The 21917-nt window shown below is 44.1% G+C and overlaps 1 protein-coding gene across 2 annotated transcripts in view; it reads left to right on the forward strand.

The window, feature by feature from the left end:
- LOC132826326 (excitatory amino acid transporter 1-like) overlaps positions 1 to 21917 on the forward strand; it is a 168272-nt gene that overhangs the window by 112021 nt on the left and 34334 nt on the right. For both annotated transcript variants that reach the window (XM_060842168.1, XM_060842177.1), the window contains one exon: positions 9154 to 9387. In XM_060842168.1, coding sequence (XP_060698151.1) covers positions 9154 to 9387 — 234 coding nt within the window. The remainder of the gene's footprint in view (positions 1 to 9153; positions 9388 to 21917) is intronic.

Genomic DNA, 21917 nt, shown 5'->3' on the forward strand with positions numbered 1-21917 from the left:
AACTCTCAATCGCCCCAATTGAACCTTCACGCCTCATCTTTACATAGGCCGCCCTCTTCCCTTTAACAAGGGATTCCAACTCCTTATTAAACCACGGCTCCCTCACACGACCCTTCCCTCCCTGCCTGACAGGTACATACTTATCAAGGACGCTCAATAGTTGCTCCTTGATCAAGCTCCACATATCGATTGTACCCTTCCCTTGAAGCCTACTTTTCCAAGCCACACATCCTAAGTCATGCCTCACCGCATCATAATTTCCCTGCCCCCAGCTATAACTCTTGCCCTGTAGTGCACACTTATCCCTCTCCATCACTAGAGTGAAAGTTACCGAATTGTGGTCACTGTCCCCAAAGTGCTCACCTACCTCCAAGTCTAACACCTGGCCTGTGTCGTTACCCAGAACCAAATCCAGTATGGCCTCACCTCTTTTTGGCCTGTCTACATATTGTGTCAGGAAACCCTCCTGCACACGTTGTACAAGCACTGACCCATCTAACGAACTCGAGCTATAGCTTTCCCAGTCAATATCTGGAAAGTTAAAGTCCCCTTACACCACCCTAACAAACACCTTATTACTTTCACTCTTCTCCTGAATCATCCTCGCAATCCTTTCTTCTACGTCTCTAGGACTATTAGGAGGTCTGTAGAAAACCCCTAACAGGGTGACCTCACCTTTCCTATTTCTAAGCTCAGCTCAAACTACTTCAGATGGCGAGTCTTCATCCTTCGTCCTTTCTACTGCTGTAATACTATCTTTGACAAGCAATGCCACACCTCCCCCTCTTTTACCCCCACCTCTGACCCTACTAAAACATTTAAACCCTGGAACCTGCAACAGCCAATCCTGTCCCTGTCCTACCCATGTCTCTGTAATAGCCACAACATCGAAATCCCAGGTACCAACCCACACTGCAAGTTCACCTACCTTATTTCGTATACTTCTCGTATTGAAGTATACACACTTCCTGTTTACAGACCCCCTCCTTCGAGATTGATGCCATGTTCCTAACCTCCCTACACTCCAGGTCCTGCACCCTAAAGCTACAGTCCAGGTTCCCATGCCCCTGCAGAGTTAGTTTAAACCCACCGAAAGAGCACTAGCAAACCTCCCCCCAAGGATACTGGTGCCCCTCAGGTTCAGGTGTAGACCATCCTGTTTATAGAGGTCCCACCTTCCCCAGAAAGAACCCCAGTTATCCAGAAACCGGAATCCCTCCCTCCTGCACCATCCCTGTAGCCACGCATTTAACTGCTCTCTCTCTCTATTCCTCGACTCTCTATCACGTGGCATGGGTAACAAACCAGAGACAACAACTCTGTTTGTTCTAACTCTGAGCTTCCAACCTAGCTCCCTGAAAGCCTGCCTAATATCCTCATCCCTCTTCCTACCTATGTCGTTGGTGCCAATGTGGACCATGACTTTGGGCTGCTCCCCCTCCCCCTTAAGGACCCAGAAAACACAATCAGAGACATCACGTACCCTTGCACCTGGGAGGCAACATACCAAACGTGAGTCTCTCTCGCCCCCACAAAACCACCTATCTGTGCCCCGAACTATCGAGTCTCCAATAACTATTGCTCTGCTCTTCTCCACCCTTCCCTTCTGAGCAATGGGGATAGGCTCCGTGCCAGAGGCCTGAACCCCATTGCTTACCCTTGGTAAGTCATCCCCCCCACAAGTATCCAAAACAGTATACTTGTTCTTGAGGAGAACAACCGCATGGGGTCCCTGCACTGGCTGCTCCCTCCCAGTCCCCCTCACTGTCACCCATCTGTCTGCAATCTTTGGAGTTACTACTTCCCTAAAACTCTGATCTATGACCCCCTCTGCCTCCCGAATGATCCTAAGTTCATCCAACTCCAGCTCCAGTTCCCTAACACGGTCTTGGAGGAGCTGGTGATGGGTGCACTTCCTGCAAGTGTAATCAGCAGGGACGACCATGGCATCCCTCACCTCAAACATGTTGCAAGAGGAACATTGCACTGCCTTCACTGCCATCCCTCTAAAAGTAACCTTTAAAAAAAACTAGGTCTAAACAATAGAACAAGCAAAATGCAGCACTTACCTTCTTACCACAACGGGTCTTATTATTAGGTGAGAGGAGGCGGGCGGGTGGGAGGCACTATCCCTGTAGTGCCTCGGGTTCCTCTCCTGCGCGCCTTTATAGGAAAACAACTTACCCAGGTAAGCTTGCGCTACACCAGCTTCCGGGTCCGCTCCGCGCTTTTTTTGAAAAAAAACTTTCTCTGTCCCTCTATGTTCCTCTGACCCCCATTGGCTGTTGGGAGGCCTATAGTATAAGCTCATCATAGTAACTACACTTTTCTTATTCCTGAGTTCTACTCACTTGGAGATTGAGGACTGCAGAGGCTGGAAAGTCAGAGTCGATAAAGTGTGGAGCTGAAAAAAGCACAGCAGGGCAATCAGCATCAGAGGAGCAGGGGAGTTGATGTTTTAGCTCAGACCCTTTCATCGGGACTTGTGAAAGGTTCCAACCTGAAACATCGACTCCCCTGCTCCTCTGATGCTGATTGACCTGCTGTGCTTTTTCCAGTTTCACACTTTATCTGTTCTGAGTTCTACCCACATGGCCCCGCTGGATTAGCTCTCCAAGATGTTCTCTTTTAGTGAAGCTGTGACACTCAATCAACAATGCAATTCCTCTACCTCTTTTACATTCCCATCTATCATGCCTGAAACTTCTAAACCCTGGAACTCTGCTCAGAGTTGGAAAAGGTTCTTCTGGTCAAAGTGCTAAATTGGCAGAAGGTGAACTACATCTGTATTGGGCAGCAACTCGGGAAAATAGATTGGGGCAGCTGTTTGAGGTTAAATTCTCATTTGAGATGTAGGAGTCTTTCAAAAGTCACTTGTGCTGAGTTAAGGACTGGAATGTTCCTATGAGGCTGAAAGGTAGGTATGGCAAGATTCGGGAATCCTAGATGACAAGAGATCTTGGATGATTAATCAAAAAGAAAAAGGAAGCATATGTCAGGTACAGGAAACTGAAATCAAAAAAGGCTCCTGGGGAGTACAAAGGAAGTAGAAAAGAATTTAAACAAGAAATTAGGAGGGTTAGAAGGAACCATGAAACGTCCTTGGCAAGAAGGCTTAAGGAGAAACCTAATGCTTTTTATATGTATACTAGGAACAAGAGATAGCGAGGGAAAGGGTAGGTCAAGGAGAAAGGAAAGAATTTACAGATGAACCAGACCTCTGGATCTTGCTTTCAGAGGAACAATACTAAAACTTCATTTTCTGTTTGAAGTATACTGGTTTCAGTGTGCTTTTCTGCAATTGGCTGATGTTGTTTAATCAATGCTTGAGCTTTCCTGCGAGTCCGGCCATAGGAATTTCATGTTTTGTCATACCACTATCTGATGAAAGGTCATCCACTCTTCACCTGCATGTATGTGGGGAGGTCTCTACTTCCTCAATAAAACCCTATTTCTAATTGTACTGACACTCCAGGACCCTCTCAGCCTCAGTTTCAGTGTGGGCTGATTGTATTAACTTTGAATCTGCTTCCTCCGAGCAGTGTCTAGTTTACCTTCTGCCACTATGTTTGATTTGTTACTTTCTTGAATGAAATAATGAATACTTCACACCTTTCCTCAAATTTTTGGAAGCCTCCAAGCAGGACTATTTGCATGCCAAACAGTATCAATTAATAGACAAAGTTCAGGGTCCGACAGCCAACGGATCAGATCTAAGCTCTGCAGTCCTGCCACACTCAGTTGTGAATGGAGGTAAAAAAATTGAAAAACTCACTGGTGGAAGAGGTTCCACAAATATCCCCAACCTCATTAATGGAAGAACCCAACTCATCAATGCAAAAGATAGGCTGAAGCATTTGCAGCAATCCTAAACCAGAAGTGCTGAGTGGACTATCTATCTCAGTCTCCTTCAAAGGTCCCCAGCATCACAGATACAGTTTTCAGTCAATTTGATTCACTCTGTGTGATATCAAGAAACGACTGCAAAGTCTATGAGCACTGACAACATTCCGGCACTAACATTGAAGACTTGTGTTCCAGAACTTGTCTAAGCTAAGCTATTTCAGTAGTTATAATACATCTACCCGACAATGTGGAAAATCACCCTCAGATGTCATGTACAGAAAAAAAAGGTCAAATCCAACCCAGCTAAAAAAATTTCTGTCCTATCAATCTACTCTCAATCATCAATAAAGTAATGGAAGATGCCATCAACAGTATTATCAAGCAGCACCTCCTCAGCAGTAACCTTCCCAATTTAGGTTCCACTGGGACCACTCAGCTTCTGATCTCATTACAGCCTTGGTTCAAACATGGGCAAAAAGCTGAATTTGAGAGATGAGGTGAGAATGATCATCAAGGCCTCATTCGACTTTGAATGTGGCACCAAGGAGCCCTAACAATACTGGAACCAATGGGTATCAAAGGACAAACACTCTGCTGGTTGGAGTCACACCTGGCCCATAGGAAGTTGGTTGTAGTTGTACAACTCCAGGACATCTCTTCAAGGGTTCTTTAGGGTAGTCTCCTTTGCCTAACCATCTTCAGCTGCTTAATCAATTACCATTCTTCCATCTTAAGGTCAGATGTGGCAAGTTCGCTGATAATTGCACAATGTTCAGCACCATTCACAAATGCTCAAATACTGAAACAGTTTATGTTCAAATGAAACGATATGGGCTGAGGGGTGACCTTCGAGGTTTATAAATTCAGGAAGGACATGGATAGGATGAATAGCCAAGGGCTTTTCCCTAGGGTAGGGGTTTGAGATGAGTGGGGAAAGATTTAAAAGGGACCTGAGAAGCAACTTTTTCACCCACAGGGTGGTGCATGTATAGAACAAGCTGCCAGAAGCAGTGGTGGAGGCTGGTACAATTACTACAGCTAGGTTTACAGCATGGAAACAGGCCCTGCTGTCCAGTTAAAAGGCATCTGGATGAGATATGAATAGGAAGGGTTTAGAGGGATATGGGCCGAATGCTGGCAAATGGGACTAGGTCAGATTGGGATGTCTGGTCAGCAAGCACATTTTGGAGTGAAGGTCTGTTTCTGTGCTGTATGATTCTATGACTGTAAGTAGCAAGTAACATTCACACCACACAAATACCAGGTAATGGTAATCTCCCATAAGAAGTAATCTTACCACTGTCCCTTGACATTCAATGGTGTTGCCATCACTGAAATCCCCAACATCAACATCCTTGGGGTTATCATTGGCAGAAACTCACTGGACTTGTCATATAATCACAGTGTTTACAGGAGCAGGTCAGAAGCTGGGAATACCCCAGCGAATAGCTCACCTCCTGACTCCCCAAAGCATGACCACCATCTACAAGGCATGCGATGGAGTATTCCTCACTTGCCTCGATGGATGTAGCTCCAAAAACATTCAAAACACTTGACACCATCACCATCCAGGACAAAGCAGCCCATTTGATTGGCACTCTTATCCACAAAAATGCACTCTGCCCACCACCGACACTCAGCAGAAGCAATGTATATTACGTACAAGATGTGCTGTAAGAAATGCACCAAAGGTCCTTAGACAGCACCTTCCAAAGCCATGACAATTTAGTATCTCGAAGCACAAGGGCGGCAGATTATATGGGGACGTGCAATTTACCCTCCAAGCCACTCACAATGCTGATTTGGAAATATCTCTGGGTCAAAATCAGTCATGTTTTCCATCCTTCACCCAGTTGCAGCCCCCAAGTCCTGAAGAACAGGTTACCAAGTCTCCTGCCTGTTGCAGCAGCCTCCTAGTTGCCTCCACTAATCCTCCTTAGTTTCTGTGGATGGACTAGCTATGGCACACCTGCATGAGTGACCTAACTGGACAGCCCAGGATGAAATGTCCCCATGCCCCTTATTGCTGTACATTTCCCCAATTTCATTCACCCTACCACTTGTGCACAGCACTGACCATGAACTGCAGAGGTACAGACCCCCTGACCAGAAGCCTGACCGTGGCTAAATCCCTGCACTAGAACTAGAGTTTGCCCCCGACTGACAGGTGTCTCCGTGGAATTTGGCAAGGACAATTCCCCTAAGACTTTGAGAATTGGCTGCTGCTTGCTTCACATACAGTGTATTTGCTGTGTAAGTTGCTGGCATATTGTGCAGGTATAAGATTGAGGTAGCACACTGTTATACAGCAAAAGGACTACTGACCAGCAAGGCAAGATGCCTGTTAATGTTTTGTGGAGACAGTGAGGTCTGCAGATGCTGGAATTCAGAGTTGAGAGTGTGTTGCTGGAAAAACACAGGAATGAGGCCTCATTTCTGCTGAAGGGCTCCGGCCTGAAACGTCGATTTTCCTGGTCCTCGGATGCCACCTGACCTGCTGTGCTTTCCCAGCAACACACTCTCAACACTGTTAATGTTTTGTGTTAAATGGGCATGGCAAGACAAGGCAAGGATGGTGTGAGCAACAGGTGGGCACTAAGTGAACAAATGCTAAGAGATCAAGTGACCAGCCCTGGGGTGTGAATGATCCAATCTGTGAGCCGGGTGCCTGCCCTGTTTGCTCAGTGTACCTGATGTAACATTTCAATGCTAGCTGCCACTGTACCCTGCAATATAAGTCTGTGCTTCAGGAGTGAGCTGAAAGTACATTGGAGAGGTGCCAGGATAGTTGTGAGGGGTTTGCAAATGTCAGATGTCAATGTCCAGGGGTGAAAGGTGTGGGTGTGTCAGGTGGCCTTGGATCATGCCTAGAAACGTTACTTCGACCTGTGGAACATAGAAGTTCATCGGAACAAATGGCCAGCTGTCTGGTACCTCTCTAATTCCCATGTTGAGATTTTCTCAATGCCTATCCTGTTTGGCATGTTTGGTAAGTTGGGAAGCTGAATAATAATGAGATAAACAGTGTCATTTACAAGGTGGTTACCATGAAAAGTGCCCCGCAATTAGCAAGTCAATGCTGGCAAGGGAGGAACTCTCCTTGGCATCTTGTGAAAAACAGCAAGATTCTCTCGACATTGAGATGGGCCTCCCTGGATATCTTGTCCTATTCTGCTACAAATCTCAACATAGCCCATGTAACTCAGACCCCAATATGATTCTGTCCTTTGTCTTTAAAAAGTTCAATTTTGCTTTATGGTGGAGGAGTTTTATCCCTTTTCCATATTGGATAGGCTTCTAATTTTGCAATCTTTTGGCATGACTCTTCTATAGGGATTGGGTTGACAGCTTTTGTTACTCCACACTAGCCTCCCACAATAATGTAGGAAGAAGAAGAGGCCATTCAGACCCTTAAGCCTGTTCTTTCATTCAATGAGATCATGGAATATCTGCAAGGCACTCCATACACTCCCTTGTCCACTTAACATCTTCGGGTAACAACATTGTATTAATCCCAGCTTTAAAATTAGCAAATGATTTAGAATGAATTACCATTTGTAAAAGAGACTTCCTAACTTATGGGATGGCATAGTGGTATTATTGCTGGGCCAGTAACCCAGAGATCCAGGTAATATTCTGAGAACCAGGATTCAAATTCCATCATGCCAGGTGCTTTAGTTTCAAGACTCACTCCAAGACTTAATACCATGGTGAATCAGGCTGATGATCAGCTTGTAAATCTTGATTTGTTGATGGCAGTGTGGGACTAAGACAGGCACTAAGTGTGGAGTGATGTCCCTCTGCTGCAGGAGAAGCTAGTTATGGAAACAGACATAAGCACTTACTTTCCGTTTGGTAACTCAGCAGCCTTCTGGACTCAATATTGAGTTCAACAACTTTCGGGTTTGAGCTCTCCCATGTCCTTACCCCAACCCCCACACACCAGGCCTTGTTATTACATACCTGATGAAGGGCTCCAGCCCGAAACGTCAAATTTCCTGTTCCTTGGATGCTGCCTGACCTGCTGTGCTTTAACCAGCAACACATTTTCAGCTCTGATCTCCAGCATCTGCAGACCTCACTTTTTACTTGTTATCACATAGTCTGCTATTATATGCAACTGCATTGTTAGTCATTAACAGTCCCCATTAGCAGCTATTCACCCTCCTAGCCAGATCATTATCCATTCCTTCGTCTGTCCAACTGTTCATGTCTCTCTTTGGGCTCTATGCCCACCTATCATTTACTCATTAGATTAGATTACATTACATTACAGTGTGGAAATAGGCCCTCGGCCCAACAAGTCCACACCGACCCTCCGAAGCGTAACCCACCCAGACCCATTCCCCTACATTTACCCCTTCGTCTAACACAACGGGCAATTTAGCACGGCCAATTCACCTAACCTGCACATTTTTGGACTGTGGGAGGAAACCGCAGCACCTGGAGGAAACTCACGCAGACCTGGGGAGAATGTGCAAACTCTACACAGTCAGTCGCCTGAGGTGGGAATTGAACTCGGGTCTCTGGCGTTGTGAGGCAGCAGTGCTAACCACTGTGCCGCCGTGCCGCCCACCCCACCCTATCTTCTGCATAAAAAAACAATATTTTCCTGTCTATTATCAGAAGGGTCTCTGTACCCAAAATGTTAACTCTGATTTCTCTCCACAGATGTTGTTAGATCTTCTGAGCTTTTCCAGCAATTTCTGTTTTTGCATAAGTACCTACTGTATTGGCCATTTGACATGAAAAAGGATTTCAGGATTCTGTTTCATATTAGCCAGTACTTTTTTTCTCCTATTCCATGGTTATTTTCTTACATTCTTTTTCATTTCTTCTTGCGCTTTGTACTTTATGATTTAAATTGTATTCTATACATTTTTCATAAACTGTATTTTTCTTTGTTGTTATAATCTCTACTTCCTTTGACATCCAAGGGGCTTTGGATGTCCTCACCTTTCCACCTAATCGATCTTTATCTGGCATGTGCTTGAACCATCTAGGCCATGATCAGCCATGGCTCAAAGGGCAGAATGGCCTACTCCTGCACCAATCTCTATTGCCTTTGCTCAGTTAGCTTTCCTTAACTATCCTTATTTTCAGCCTACCTGTGCTGGATTCCTTCTCTTATCTTTGAAATCAGCCCTAGTTATTTGCTGTTTGTCCCTTTTTACAGCTACTTCATATAATGTTCTGTTTATTTATTGATTACTAATGTCACTATTCTCTCATTGAATCATATTTCTTTTGCCCGCTGTCATTCTCTGTGTTTAAATACCCTCTCTCAATTACTTTCTCTGTTTCCAGGTACGCTCCAATTGGTATACTGTTTCTTATTGCGGGCAAAATTGTGGAGATGGAGGATATGACTGTGGTGGGAGGACAGCTGGGAATGTATACAATAACTGTCATCGTGGGACTGCTCTTCCATGCTCTTGTTGTTCTGCCTCTCCTCTACTTCTTCATCACACACAAGAATCCCTTTGCTTTCATGGGTGGATTGGTACAGGCTCTGGTTACTGCACTCGGCACCTCCTCCAGGTAAGACAGAATGCTGACATGTGCCCCCCTTTGTTGGGCATTTACTTACTTTCCTCATCTCATGATCCTGTAACCACTTCAACATTGAGGTTGCAGGTCATTTTTGAACATGTTTATTTAAATACACAAACTTAGAATGCAACAGGCATTCACATAGAGAACAGTAAGTTAATAGGTGAAGTCAGAGTAAGGAAGAAAAATATGAAGTCTAAATCAGGGTTACTGTGCATGTATGTGAACACACAGAGTATTGCAAATACGGTTGAAGAGTTACAGACACAGATTTCAATGTGAAATTTTGATGTTGTGGTAATAATAGAGACCTGACTCAAGGAAGGACAGACTGTGTGTTAAATATACTAGGGTATCAGTTATTCAGGAGAAATAGAAAAAGAAGAAAAGGAGGAGGGGTAGTTAAAGAGGGTATTACAGTGCCAGGGAAAGAGGCACAGAATCCTCGCACAGAATCAATTTGGTTAGAACTCAGGACCAAAAAGGGCACGTTTCCAGGTGCAGTTTATACACTACCTAGTGGAAAGGATGTAGAAGAACAAATGTGCAGGGGAATTACAGAGAGAAGTCAATATTATAAAGTAGTTATAATGAGAGACTTCAGTTATATAAACATAGAGTGGGATACTTGTAGCATATGGAGCAACAATGGGCACATGTTCCTGGATTGCATGCAGGAGAGTTTCCCATAGCAATATGTTTCCAATCCAAGAAAGAATGCACTTTGGACCTAGCCCTTGGAAATGAAATGGGCCAAGTGAGTCTTATTCCTGATGAAGGGCTTATGCTTGAAACGTCGAATTCTCTATTCCTGAGATGCTGCCTGGCCTGCTGTGCTTTGACCAGCAACACATTTGCAGCTGTGATCTCCAGCATCTGCAGACCTCATTTTTTACTTACAAGTGAGTCGAGTGTCATGTTGGGAACATTCAGGAGACAGTGATTATTGTTTGGATATCATTGAGATATATTCCCTCATATGGGAAAGCTAGAAAAAAAACAAGTCCAGAGCTCCATGGAATTTAAGATAAAAAAGAGAAAGTGTGCTTACAACTAATGTCAGGTCAAAATAAATATTAAGAACCAAGAGGAATACACTTGAGTTTAGAAGGATGAGAGGGGATCTGATTGAGGTGTATAAGATTATTAAAGGATTGGACACTCTGGAGGCAGGAAGCATGTTTCCGCTGATGGGTGAGTGCCGAACCAGAGGACACAGTTTAAAAATAAGGGGTAGACCATTTAGAGCAGAGATGAGGAGAAACTGCTTCACCCAGCGAGTGGTGGCTGTGTGGAATGCTCTGCCCCAGAGGGCAGTGGAGGCCCAGTCTGTGGATACTTTCAAAAAACAGATGGATAGAGCTCTTAAAGATAGTGGAATCAAGGGTTATAGGGATAAGGCAGGAACAAGATACTGATTGAGGATGATCAGCCATGATCATAATGAATGGTGGTGCTGGCTTGAAGGGCCGAATGGCCTACTCCTGCACCTATTGTCTATTGTCTATTGAATATAGAGGTTCAGTGTGAGGGGGGACGTGAAAAAGCAAATAAAAGAAGCAAAGAGGAATTATAAGGAAAGGCTGACAACCAGTAGAAAGGCATGTATGTTATGTATATAGTGGGATGTCAGAGAGTGAGTCTGGTGACTTGGAGGCGAGAGCTAGGGGAAACAGTTTAAAACCATACGCAGAGCTGAGAGGAAGCATAATGAAGTATTTCCTGTTCAAATTTACTGTCTGCCTACCCTGTGCTCTATTTATGGTTCAAACCATATCCAGTGGCTAAAGAGGGGATTACTCACCCAGGTGCTGTGTGAAGGTTTTCACAGAAAGCAGAGAGTGAGGGGACTTTAGCTGCGGTTAATGCCAGGGAAGCATGGTATGCCAGCACAGTCAGTGAGGGGGTGGCTGGTGTGAACAGTGTTCACTCGGGGGACTCAGGCTGTAAATCAGTGTTGGGACCACAATGATTTACAATTTATATAGATGATTTGGAGTTGGGACCCACATGTACAGTGTCAAAATTTGCTGATGACACTAAGATGAGTGGCAGAGCAAATTGTGCAGAGGACTGTGAAACTTTGCAGAGGAACACAGATAGTTTAAGTGAGTGGGCAAAGGTCTAGCAGATGGAGTACAATGTTAATAAATGTGAAGTAGGAATAGGAGTAACAGCAAAATAGATTATTACTTGCATGGTAAAAAGTTACAGCATGCTGCTGTGCAGAGGGACCTGGGTGTCCTTGTGCATGATTCACAGAAGGTTGGTCTGCAGGTAATTAGGAAGGCAAACAGAATTTAGTCCTTCATTGCTGAAGGGATTGAGTTTAAAAGCAGAGAGGTTATGTTACAGCTGTACAAGGTGTTGGTGAGGCCGTCACCTGTGTGCAGTTTTGGTCTGCTTACTTGAGAAAGCATGTACTGGAACTGGAGGGGGTTCACTAGGTTGATTCAGGAGTTGAAGGTGATGGCTTATGAACAGAGGCTGAGTACACTGGGATTATATTCATTGGAATTCAGAGGAATGAGGGATAATCTTGTTGAAATATATAAAATTATGAAGGAAATCTTGTTGAAATATATAAAATTATGAAGGAAATCTTGTTGAAATATATAAAATAGAAATAGATAGGCTGTTTCCACTGATGGGGTGAGACTAGGACAAGAGGAAGCAAGTTTAGAATTGAACTTCACCCAGAGAGTTGTTACTCGATGGAATTCCTTGCCCAGGGAAGCTGTTGGCGCTACCTCAGTAATCACTTTTAAAGCTAAGGTGGATTTTTTTAGAAAAATTAAGTTATGAAGAGATATGGTGAAAATGTGGTAAGTGGAACTGAGTCCACAAAAAGATTGGCCATGATCTTATTGAATGTCAGAGCAGGCTTGAAGGGCCGAATGGCCTACTCCTGCTCCTAGTTTTTATGTTAAACTTGTGGCCACTTTAAACACATTCGCAGAACATTGCAAATTTGGAAGGTTTTTCCAAGATGCCTTGTAGGATCATTTGGTTTGTTCCCTCTATCACTAAGCCATCCAACAGAAGCTACTAATAAGGAGAGATCTAGATTTAAAGGCAGCTTTCAAAATTGCTACCTTGATGGAGTTGGCCACCAACGAAGCAGCACAGTTGAGTGATATCACCTGGGTGCACAATGTAGTGGTAACTCAGCAGAGTGTGGTATCAACCACAGAATGCTGCTTATATTTAGGGAAGATAGAGAAGATTCTCAAAACAATTATTTGGGAAAAAGTTATTATTTATATGTAAAAATGTTGTTGATTAGGAACATGTATTTCTAAAAGGAAATTTGTTTTTAACTAACTGGAATTCTTTGAAGAGGTAACAGAAAGAGTTGATGAGGGTTATTGTTTGATGTGACATACATGGATTTCCAGAAGGCATTTGGTACAGTGCTCCATGACAGACGTGTGAGGGAAGTTGTAGGTCATAGTACAAAAGAGACTGTAGCAACGTGGATAGAAAATTGTCGAAAGCGTGGAAAGATGAAGGGCTTATGCCTGAAACGTTGATTATCCTGCTCCTCGGTTGCTGCCTGGCCTGCTGTTCTTTTCCAGCACCACACTGATTACAGGCAGGCGAGGAAGGAGCTCAAAAATAGTCTGAGGAGAGCCAGGAGGGGGCACAAAAATGGCTTTGCAGGAAGGATTAAGGAGAATCCAAAGGCATTTTGCACATATGTGAGGAATAAGAGAATGATCAAAGAAAGAGTAGGGATAGCATAGGGAACTTGTGTATAGAGTCTGAGGAGGTAGGGGGAGCCCTAAATGAGTTTTTTGCTTCTGTCTTTAAGAAAGAAAAGGACCTTGTAGTGAATGAAACCTTTGAGGAGCAGGTAAGCATGCTGGAACGGAGATTGAGGAAACTTACGTGCTGAAAATTTTGACAAACATTAAGATTGACAAGTTGCAAGGGCCAGACCAGATTTGTCCTCGGCTGCTTTGGGAAGCAAGAAATGTGTATGCTTCGCCGCTTGCAAAGGTCTTTGCATCCTTGCTATCCACCGGAGTCGTACCTGAGGACTGGAGGGAGGTAAATTTAATTCCTCTCTTCAAGAAAGGAAATAGGGAAATCTCCGGCAATTACAGACCAGTAAGTCTCACGTCTGTCATCTGCAAGGTGTTAGAAAGGATTCTGAGGGACAGGATTTATGACCATCTGGAAGAGCATGGCTTCATTAAATGCACTCAGCACGGCTTTGTGAGGGGCAGGTCATGCTTCACAAATCTTATTGAGTTCTTTCAGGATGTTACTAGACAAGTTGATGAGGGTCAGTGGTGGATGTGGTGTATATGGACTTCAGCAAGGTATTTTATAAGGTTCCCCATGGTAGGCTCATTCAGAAGATCAGGAGGAATGGGATTCAGGGGAACATAGATGTCTGGATACAGAATTGGCTGGTAGACAGCGAGTGGTAGTGAAAGGAAAGTATTCTGCCTGGAAGTCTGTGGTGAGTGGTGTTCCACAGGGCTCTGTTCTTGGGCCTCTACTCTTTGTAATTTTTATTAATGACTTGGATGAGGAGATTGAAGGATGCGTTAGCAAGTTTGCAGATGACACAAAGGTTCAACAGTATAGAAGACTGTTGTAGGCTGCAGTGTAACATTGACAGGATGTAGAGATGGGCTGAGAGGTGGCAGATGGAGTTCAATCTGGATAAATGCGAAGTGATGCATTTTGGAAGGTCAAACTTGAAAGTTGAATACAGGATTAAAGACAGGATTCTTGGCAATGTGGAGGAACAGTGGGATCTTGGTGTGCAGGTACATAGATCCCTTAAAATTGCCACCCAAGTGGACAGGGTTGTTAAGAAAGCATATGGTGTTTTGGCTTTCATTAACAGGGGGATTGAGTTTAAGAGTCGTGAGATCTTGTTGTACCTCTATAAAACTTTGGTTAGACCACACTTGAAATACTGCGTCTAGTTCTGGTCGCCCTATTATAGGAAAGATGTGGATGCTTTGGAACGGGTTCAAAGGAGGTTTACCAGGATGCTGTCTGGAATCCAGGGCTTATCTTATGAAGCGAGGTTGACTGAGCTTGGGCTTTTTTCATTGGAGAATAGGAGGAGGAGAGGGGACCTGATTGAGGTGTACAAGATAATGAGAGGCATAGATAGAGTCGATAGCCAGAGACTATTTCCCAGGGCAGAAATGGCTAACACAAGGGCTCATAGTTTTAAGCTGGTTGGAGGAAAGTATAGAGGGGATGTCAGAGGCGGGTTCTTTACGCACAGAGTTGTGAGAGCATGGAATGCGTTGCCAGCAGCAGTTGTGGGGGCAGGGTCATTGGGGACATTTAAGAGACTGCTGGACATGCATATGGTCACAGAAATTTGAGGGTTCGTACATTAGGTTTACCTTACATGAGGATCAATGATTAGCACAACATTGTAGGCTGAAGAGCCTGTTCTGTGCTGTACTGTTCTATGTTCACACTCTTGACTTTGATCTCCAGCATCTGCAGTCCTCACTTTCTCCAAGATACAAAATTGGTTGAGTGAAAGGAAACAGAGAGTAATGGTCAATAGGTATTGTTCAGGCTGGAGAAAGGGTTGTACTAGAGCTCCCCAGGGGTTGATATTGGGACCCTAACCTTTCCTTATACATATTAATGTTCTGGATCTTGGTGTACGAGGTCAATGTCATGATTTCAACCACTGGAAATTCCAAGAGGAATATCAGGAACAACACCAAACATGCCACACGGCCTTCATCATCTTGGCTAAGACTTTGACTGAGTCAATTGGGAAGTGCTACGGAAGATCAAATCAAAGACTAGCTGTTCGGTGAAATTCATCAACATCCTCCATCTCCTCCACAACAGTCGGCAACAGTCCTCACTGATGGTAATATGATGGAATCCTTTGAGATTCAGACAGGGTCAAGCAGGAATGTGTCATCGCCCCCACCCTTTTCTCAATCTTCAGCGACACCATTCTTCATCTTGTCCAAAACAAGCTTCCTAGTATTGTAGACAGGATAGACAGAAAACGTTTCAACTTCAACTGATTGCAATCTAAGAAGAAGCTGATGGCCTAGTGGTATTATCTGGATTAGTGGTGCTGGAAGAGCACAGCAGTTCAGGCAGCGTCCAAGGAGCAGTGAAATCGACATTTCGGGCAAAAGCCCTTCATCAGGAATAAAGGGCCCGAAACGTCGATTTCGCTGCTCCTTGGATGCTGCCTGAACTGCTGTGCTCTTCCAGCACCACTAATCCAGAATCTGGTTTCCAGCATCTGCAGTCATTGTTTTTACCTAGTGGTATCATCACTGTACCTGGGAATCTGGATTAACAGTAATGTTCTAGGGCCCTAGATTCAATTCCCACCCGGACTGATGGTAGAATTTTAATTCAATAAAAAGAAAATCAGGAATTAGAAGTCTAATGATGACCATCGTTGATTGTCAGAAAAAAACATCTGGTTGGCTAATGCCCTTGAGGGAAGGAATCTGCCATCCTTACCTGGTCTGGCCTACATGTAACTCCAACTATGTGGTTGACCTTCAACTGCCCTGTGGACAATTAGAGATGGGTAATAGTGTTGATACCAACAATGCCCTCATCCTGTGAATGAATTTTTAAAAATGAGATGACCTGGATTGGGGAACTTCATTATGTGGATGATAATGTTCTCTGCTCTTCCAGAAAAAGATATTCATGCCTTGGTTAATGCCTTCACGAAAGCATATTGAAGAATTGATCATCAGCCTAAACCTCAGGGAGACTCAAATCGTTCACCAAGCCATCCCAAATGAAGTTCCAGTCCATTCCTCCATTAAGATTAACAGAGAAATCCTCCCAAACATGGAACACTTCCCATACCTGGGAGCCATCTAAGACTGACATTGATGTGGAGATTCCAAATTGCACCCAATCTGTGAATATAACTGTCAGGTGTTTCAATGACCATACCATTGGTGCAGATACTAAAATCCTTGTTTGTAAGGCAGTCATTCTTCTGACTCCTTTATATTGCTCAGAAACTTGAATTATGTATAGACACCACTTCAAGGTGCTTGGGAAGTACTACCAATGCTGTTTGAGATGGATTGGTGGGAGGACAGCTGGGAAGACAGGCAAACTAATGACAGTATCCTTGAAGTTGCTGACAGCACCAGAATCAAGGCCATGATCAATCGAAACAAATTTCACTGAGCTGGAAGTGTGGTCTGACTGCCAAAGCAAATCTTCTTCACCCAGCTCAAGGAAGGCACTCAGATAAGAGGAAGACAAAGGAATGACTCCCTGAAGGCTTGCCTCAAAAAATTCAATATCGATCTCAATGCCTGACAGACAATGTTCAGAAAAAGCTGAGTTGGAGGACATTCCTGCATGAAGAGACACAATCGAGTGGAAAGAGGAAGTATGGAAAGGAACCACAGAAAGAGACACCGTTGATCTCAAGGCTGAGGATTAGTTCCACCTACCAAAACATCTGTCAAATGTATGGTCAGGGATGCAGTTGTAGTATCCGGCTCATCAGCAATGCAAAGGCCCAGAGAACCCAGGACCAATGTTACGGAATTTCCCAGGTGGATAATCATACTCATTAGCAAGAATTGCCGACAAACGATCTGGATCTTTGTGTGTGGGACGATTTCAAAAGTTTACAGAGAACATTGAACTTGGAAGAATTATAGATGTTAAGGACTGTGTGGAACTCCAAAAGAACTTTGACAAGTTGTTGGCATGGGCAGATAGGTGGGAGATGAAGTTCAATGCAGAGAAGTGTAAGGTGATTTTAAAAAAAATACTTGTAGAGTCAGAGTTGTACAGCATGGAAAAAGATCTTTTGGTCCAACTTATCTACAATGACCAGACATTCCAATGTGACCTTGTTCCATTTGTCAGCATTTGGCCCATCTCCCTTTAAACTATTCAGATTTTTTTTAATGTAACTGTAACTATTTCCATCACTTCCTCTGGCAGCTCATTCCATATATGCACCACGCTCTACACGAAAAGGTTACTCCTCAAGTCCTTTTTCAATCTTTCCCCTCTCACCCTAAAACTATGCCCTCTAGTTCTTGGCATTGCTGGCTAGCCTGTCTTTATTACCCACCTCTAGTTGCCTTTGCGAAGGTGGTGGTGAGCTGCCTTCTTGAACCCAGCAATCTATATGCTGTAAGTAAACCCATAATGCCGTTCCGTACTACAACAATTTTATGATGCTGTGATCCTGAGAGTTCTTGACGGAGTGAACATGGTCACCAATTTACAAAAGTGATGAATTTTTTTCTCACAGATGGTCATAAGTCTTAGGACCTCTTTTCCTGAAATGATGTTAGAAGCAGTCTTTTAATAGTTTTAAGGCAGCAGTAGATAGATGTCTGTTAAGAAGGGGATGAAAGATTTTCAGGAGTTGGCAGGAATTTGAGGTTCCAACTGAATGGTGGAGCAGGCTTGAGGGGGTGAATGGCCAACTCCTGCTCTTTGTTTATATATTTTTATCTATGCAAACAAAAAGAGACTGATATACATCCTCAAAATGAAACAAAGCCACAGAAACATAGCTCAAACTGAAGGACACAATTAGTGGAACAACTGCCAGCTCACAAAGTATAGAAACAAAATCATAAATTGCTGGAAAAAAACTCAGCAGATCTGTGGAGAGAAAGCAGAATTAACATTTTGGGTCTTGCAACACTTCTTCAGAACAGTTCTGAAGAAGGGTCACTAAACCTGAAATGTTAATTCTGCTTTCTCTCCACAGATGTTGTCAGACCTGCTGAATCTTTCCAGCAATTTCTGACTTTATTTCTGATTTCCAGCATTCGCACCTCTGACCTTTTCAATAAACTGTACTTTTACAGAGTACTTAATTCGGGGATTTAGTGAGTAGAGGAAACAGTGCTATTCTTTCATGAGATAATGGGAGATCCAAGTAAGGGAGGAGAAAGCAGTGACATCCAAAAGCTAAGTTCATAGACTATTAGTTAGGTGGCAGATGTATGATTTTCTTCTCTCTAAACTTGGGCAGTTATCTAAATTAGTGATGTATTAAATGTATAGCTTAACTATTTAATCTACTCAATATAGCTACAAATAATTATTGAGTGATATTTCAAAATTTGAAACTTTAAGTAGAGAAATGGATACATTAGAAATGGCAGGTGCAGTTGGAGCATGTGGAATTAGGTGGACCCAGGTATGGTCCATGTTAACCACATCGAGAGTCAGTGTGCAGCTCGAAGGACTTTGGCCCAGAGGTGGTAAACTGGAGTCTGAGCTTTGGACACTGTGGTTCTTCAAAGAGGAATAAAATTACCCGGACACGCTGAGCCAGGAGGCAGTCACATACGTTTTAATAAAATTACCCGGACACGCTGAGCCAGGAGGCCGTCACATACGTTTTAGGTAGGTATTCAGATTTGGTCCATGATCAGGGACAGCAGAGTTTGACTACAAGTAAGGCAGGTATGAAGGATCCAGGAGACAGCAGTGGAGGAGCCTCAGTCATAGAGTCATACAGCATGAGATCAGACCCTTTGGTCCAACCAGTCCATGCTGAACATAATCTCAAATTGAACTAGCCCTACCTGCCTGCTCATGCACTTATTTCCTATTCATGCACTTATCCAAATATCTTTTAAACGTTCTAAATGTGCCTACATCCACCACTTCCTCTGGAAGTTCATTCCACACAAAAGCCACCCTCGTGTCTTTTTTAAATCTCTCTCCCCTCAGCATGAAAATGTGCCCCCTGTTCTTGAAATTCACCATCCTAGGGAAAAGACAACTACCAATAACTCTGTCTGTACCCTCATTATTTAATAAACCTCTATAAGGTCACCTCTCAGCCTTCTATGCTCCAGTGAAAAAGGTCCCAACCTATGCAGCATTTCTTTAGAACTCAAACATTACACACCCAGCAGCATTCTGGTAAGTCTCTTCTGAACCTTCTCCCACTTAATCCGATCCTTCCTATAACTGGGCGACCAGAACTGGACACAGTATTCCAGAAGAGGCCTCACAAATTCAAGGCTCTTGCAGCTTGTGTGAATGAGAGCAGGGATGAACAAATATCATGGTGCAGAGGTCATTTATGCTGAGGGGCAAAAAAAGACATGGTTGTGGTTAGGACAGTATTTTTGGAAAGTAGATATAATTCTTTGCAGCAATCAGCATGGTCTTGAAGACTGTGCTGTCTGCCCAGTGCTAGGATTAAGGACATTTTCTGAGGGTTGGAGAGGCAACTTGTGGTTGGACGAGAAGGATCCTGATGTCATGGACTATGTGGGTACAAACAACATGAGTATACTAAGAAAGAGTATCTGCCCTAGGAGTATCTGCAATAAAGGGCTAAATTTAAAAACTAACTAAAAAGAATCAGGTAAAAACCTCTGGAATGTACGCTCTGAGCCACAAATGTTAACAAAGTGTTATGACATAGTGACATAAATACGTTCAGACAGTTGAATGAGTGAGAAGAATGGTTTGTGAAAAATGGGCTATTGGTATAATCACTGGGGAGAGAAGGAGCTGTCGAGGTGGAAAAGGGTTCATTTGAACTAGTGCAGAAACCACTGTTCTGACAAATCAAATAACTAGGGCTCTTAAACGGATTTAAAATTAAACAGATGAGGGAAATTTTAGAAAGTTACAAGGCGACAGTATAAAGTAGGAGAAAGTGAGAACTGCAAATGCTGGAAATCAGCATTGAAAAGTGTGGTGCTGGAAAAGCACAGCCGGTCAGGAGCAGGAGAGTCAATGTCGAGCATAAGCTCTTCATCAGGAATGAGGAGGTGGCCCAAGGGGGCTGAGAGATACATGGGAGGGGGTGGGACTGGGAGCAATGTAGCCACCTCCTCCCACCCTGCCTCCTGTCTCTTACTCACAATTCCTCTGCCTCTGCTGATTCTGCTCCCAGGAGGACCAATTCCACCAGAGAACATCTCAGATGGCCTCCTTCTTCAAGGACTGCAATTTCTGCTCCAATGTAGTCAATAGTGCCCTCCAGCACATCTCATCTACTCCCACACCTCTGCCCTTGAATCCCACCCCACCAATCGCAACAAGGACAGAACTTCCCCCCCCTCAAACCCCCCCTACCCCACCCCACACACCCCATCCTCACCTTCCATCCCACCAATCTCTGGATACAATGCATCACCCTCTGCCTTTACCACCATCTACAAACAGAAATCACCAGCAGGGACATATTTCCCTCCCACCCCTATCTGCGTTCCACAGACACCATTCCCTCCGCAATTCCCTTGTTAGCTCCACAGCCCCCACCAACCCACCCTCCACTTCTGACACCTTCCCTTGTCACAGCAAGAAGTGCAAAATTTGCACCCACACCTCCCCCATCTCCTCCGTCCAAGGCCCCAAAGGGTCCTTCAACAAATAGACTGAGTAGTGGCAGATGGAGTTTAATTCAGATAAATGTGAGGTGCTGCATTTTGGAAAAGCAAATCTTAGCAGGACTTATACACTTAATGGTAAGGTCCTAGGGAGTGTTGCTGAACAAAGACCTTGGAGTGCAGGTTCATAGCTCCTTGAAAGTGGAGTCGCAGGTAGATAGGATAGTGAAGAAGGCGTTTGGTATGCTTTCTTTTATTGGTCAGATTATTGGGTACAGGAGTTGGGAGGTCATGTTGCGGCTGTAACACTTTTGGAATACTGCATGCCATTCTGGTCTGCTTCCTATTGGAAAGATGTTGTGAAACTTGAAAGGGTTCAGAAAAGATTTACAAGGATCACCAGGATTGGAGGATTTGAGCTGTAGTGAGAGGCTGGAATAGGCTAGGGCTGTTTTCCCTGGAGTGTTGGAGGCTGAGAGGTGACCTTATAGAAATTTATAAAATTATGAGGGGCACTGATAGGAGAAATACACAAGGTCTTTTCCATGGGGTGAGGGGGTCCAGAACTAGAGGGTATAGGTTTAGGGTGAGAGGGGAAAGACATAAAAGGGACCTAAGGGGCAACTTTTTCACGCAGAGGGTGATATATGTATGGAATGAGCTGCCAGAGGAAGTGGTGGAGGCTGGTACAATTGCAGTATTTAAAAGGCATCTGGATGGGTAAACGAATAGGAAAGGCTTAGAGGGACATGAGCCAAGTGATGGCAAATGGGACTAGATTAGGTTGGGATATCTGGTCAGCATGGACAGGTTGGTGTGTTTCCATGCTGTACATCTCTATGACTCTATCTGCCAGAGATTTACCTGTACTTCCACAGATGTCATCCTCTGTGTTCATTTCTCTCGATGTGATCTCCTCTACATTGGGGACACAGGACGCCAACTTGCGGAATGTTTCAGGGAACATCTCAGGGACACACGCATTAACAACTCCACTGCCCTATTGCTGAACACTTTAACTCCCCCTCCCACTCCGCCAAGAAATGCAAGTTCTGGGTCTCCTCAACTGCCAAACTCTAGCCACCCGATGCCTGGAGGAAGAATGCCTCATCTTCCGCTTTGGGACCCTCCAACCACAATGGGGTCAATGTTAATTTCACCAGTTTCTTCATTTCCCCTCCCCTCACC

The sequence above is a fragment of the Hemiscyllium ocellatum genome, chromosome 2 (genome assembly GCF_020745735.1).
Source record: "Hemiscyllium ocellatum isolate sHemOce1 chromosome 2, sHemOce1.pat.X.cur, whole genome shotgun sequence".
Taxonomy (NCBI): domain Eukaryota; kingdom Metazoa; phylum Chordata; class Chondrichthyes; order Orectolobiformes; family Hemiscylliidae; genus Hemiscyllium; species Hemiscyllium ocellatum.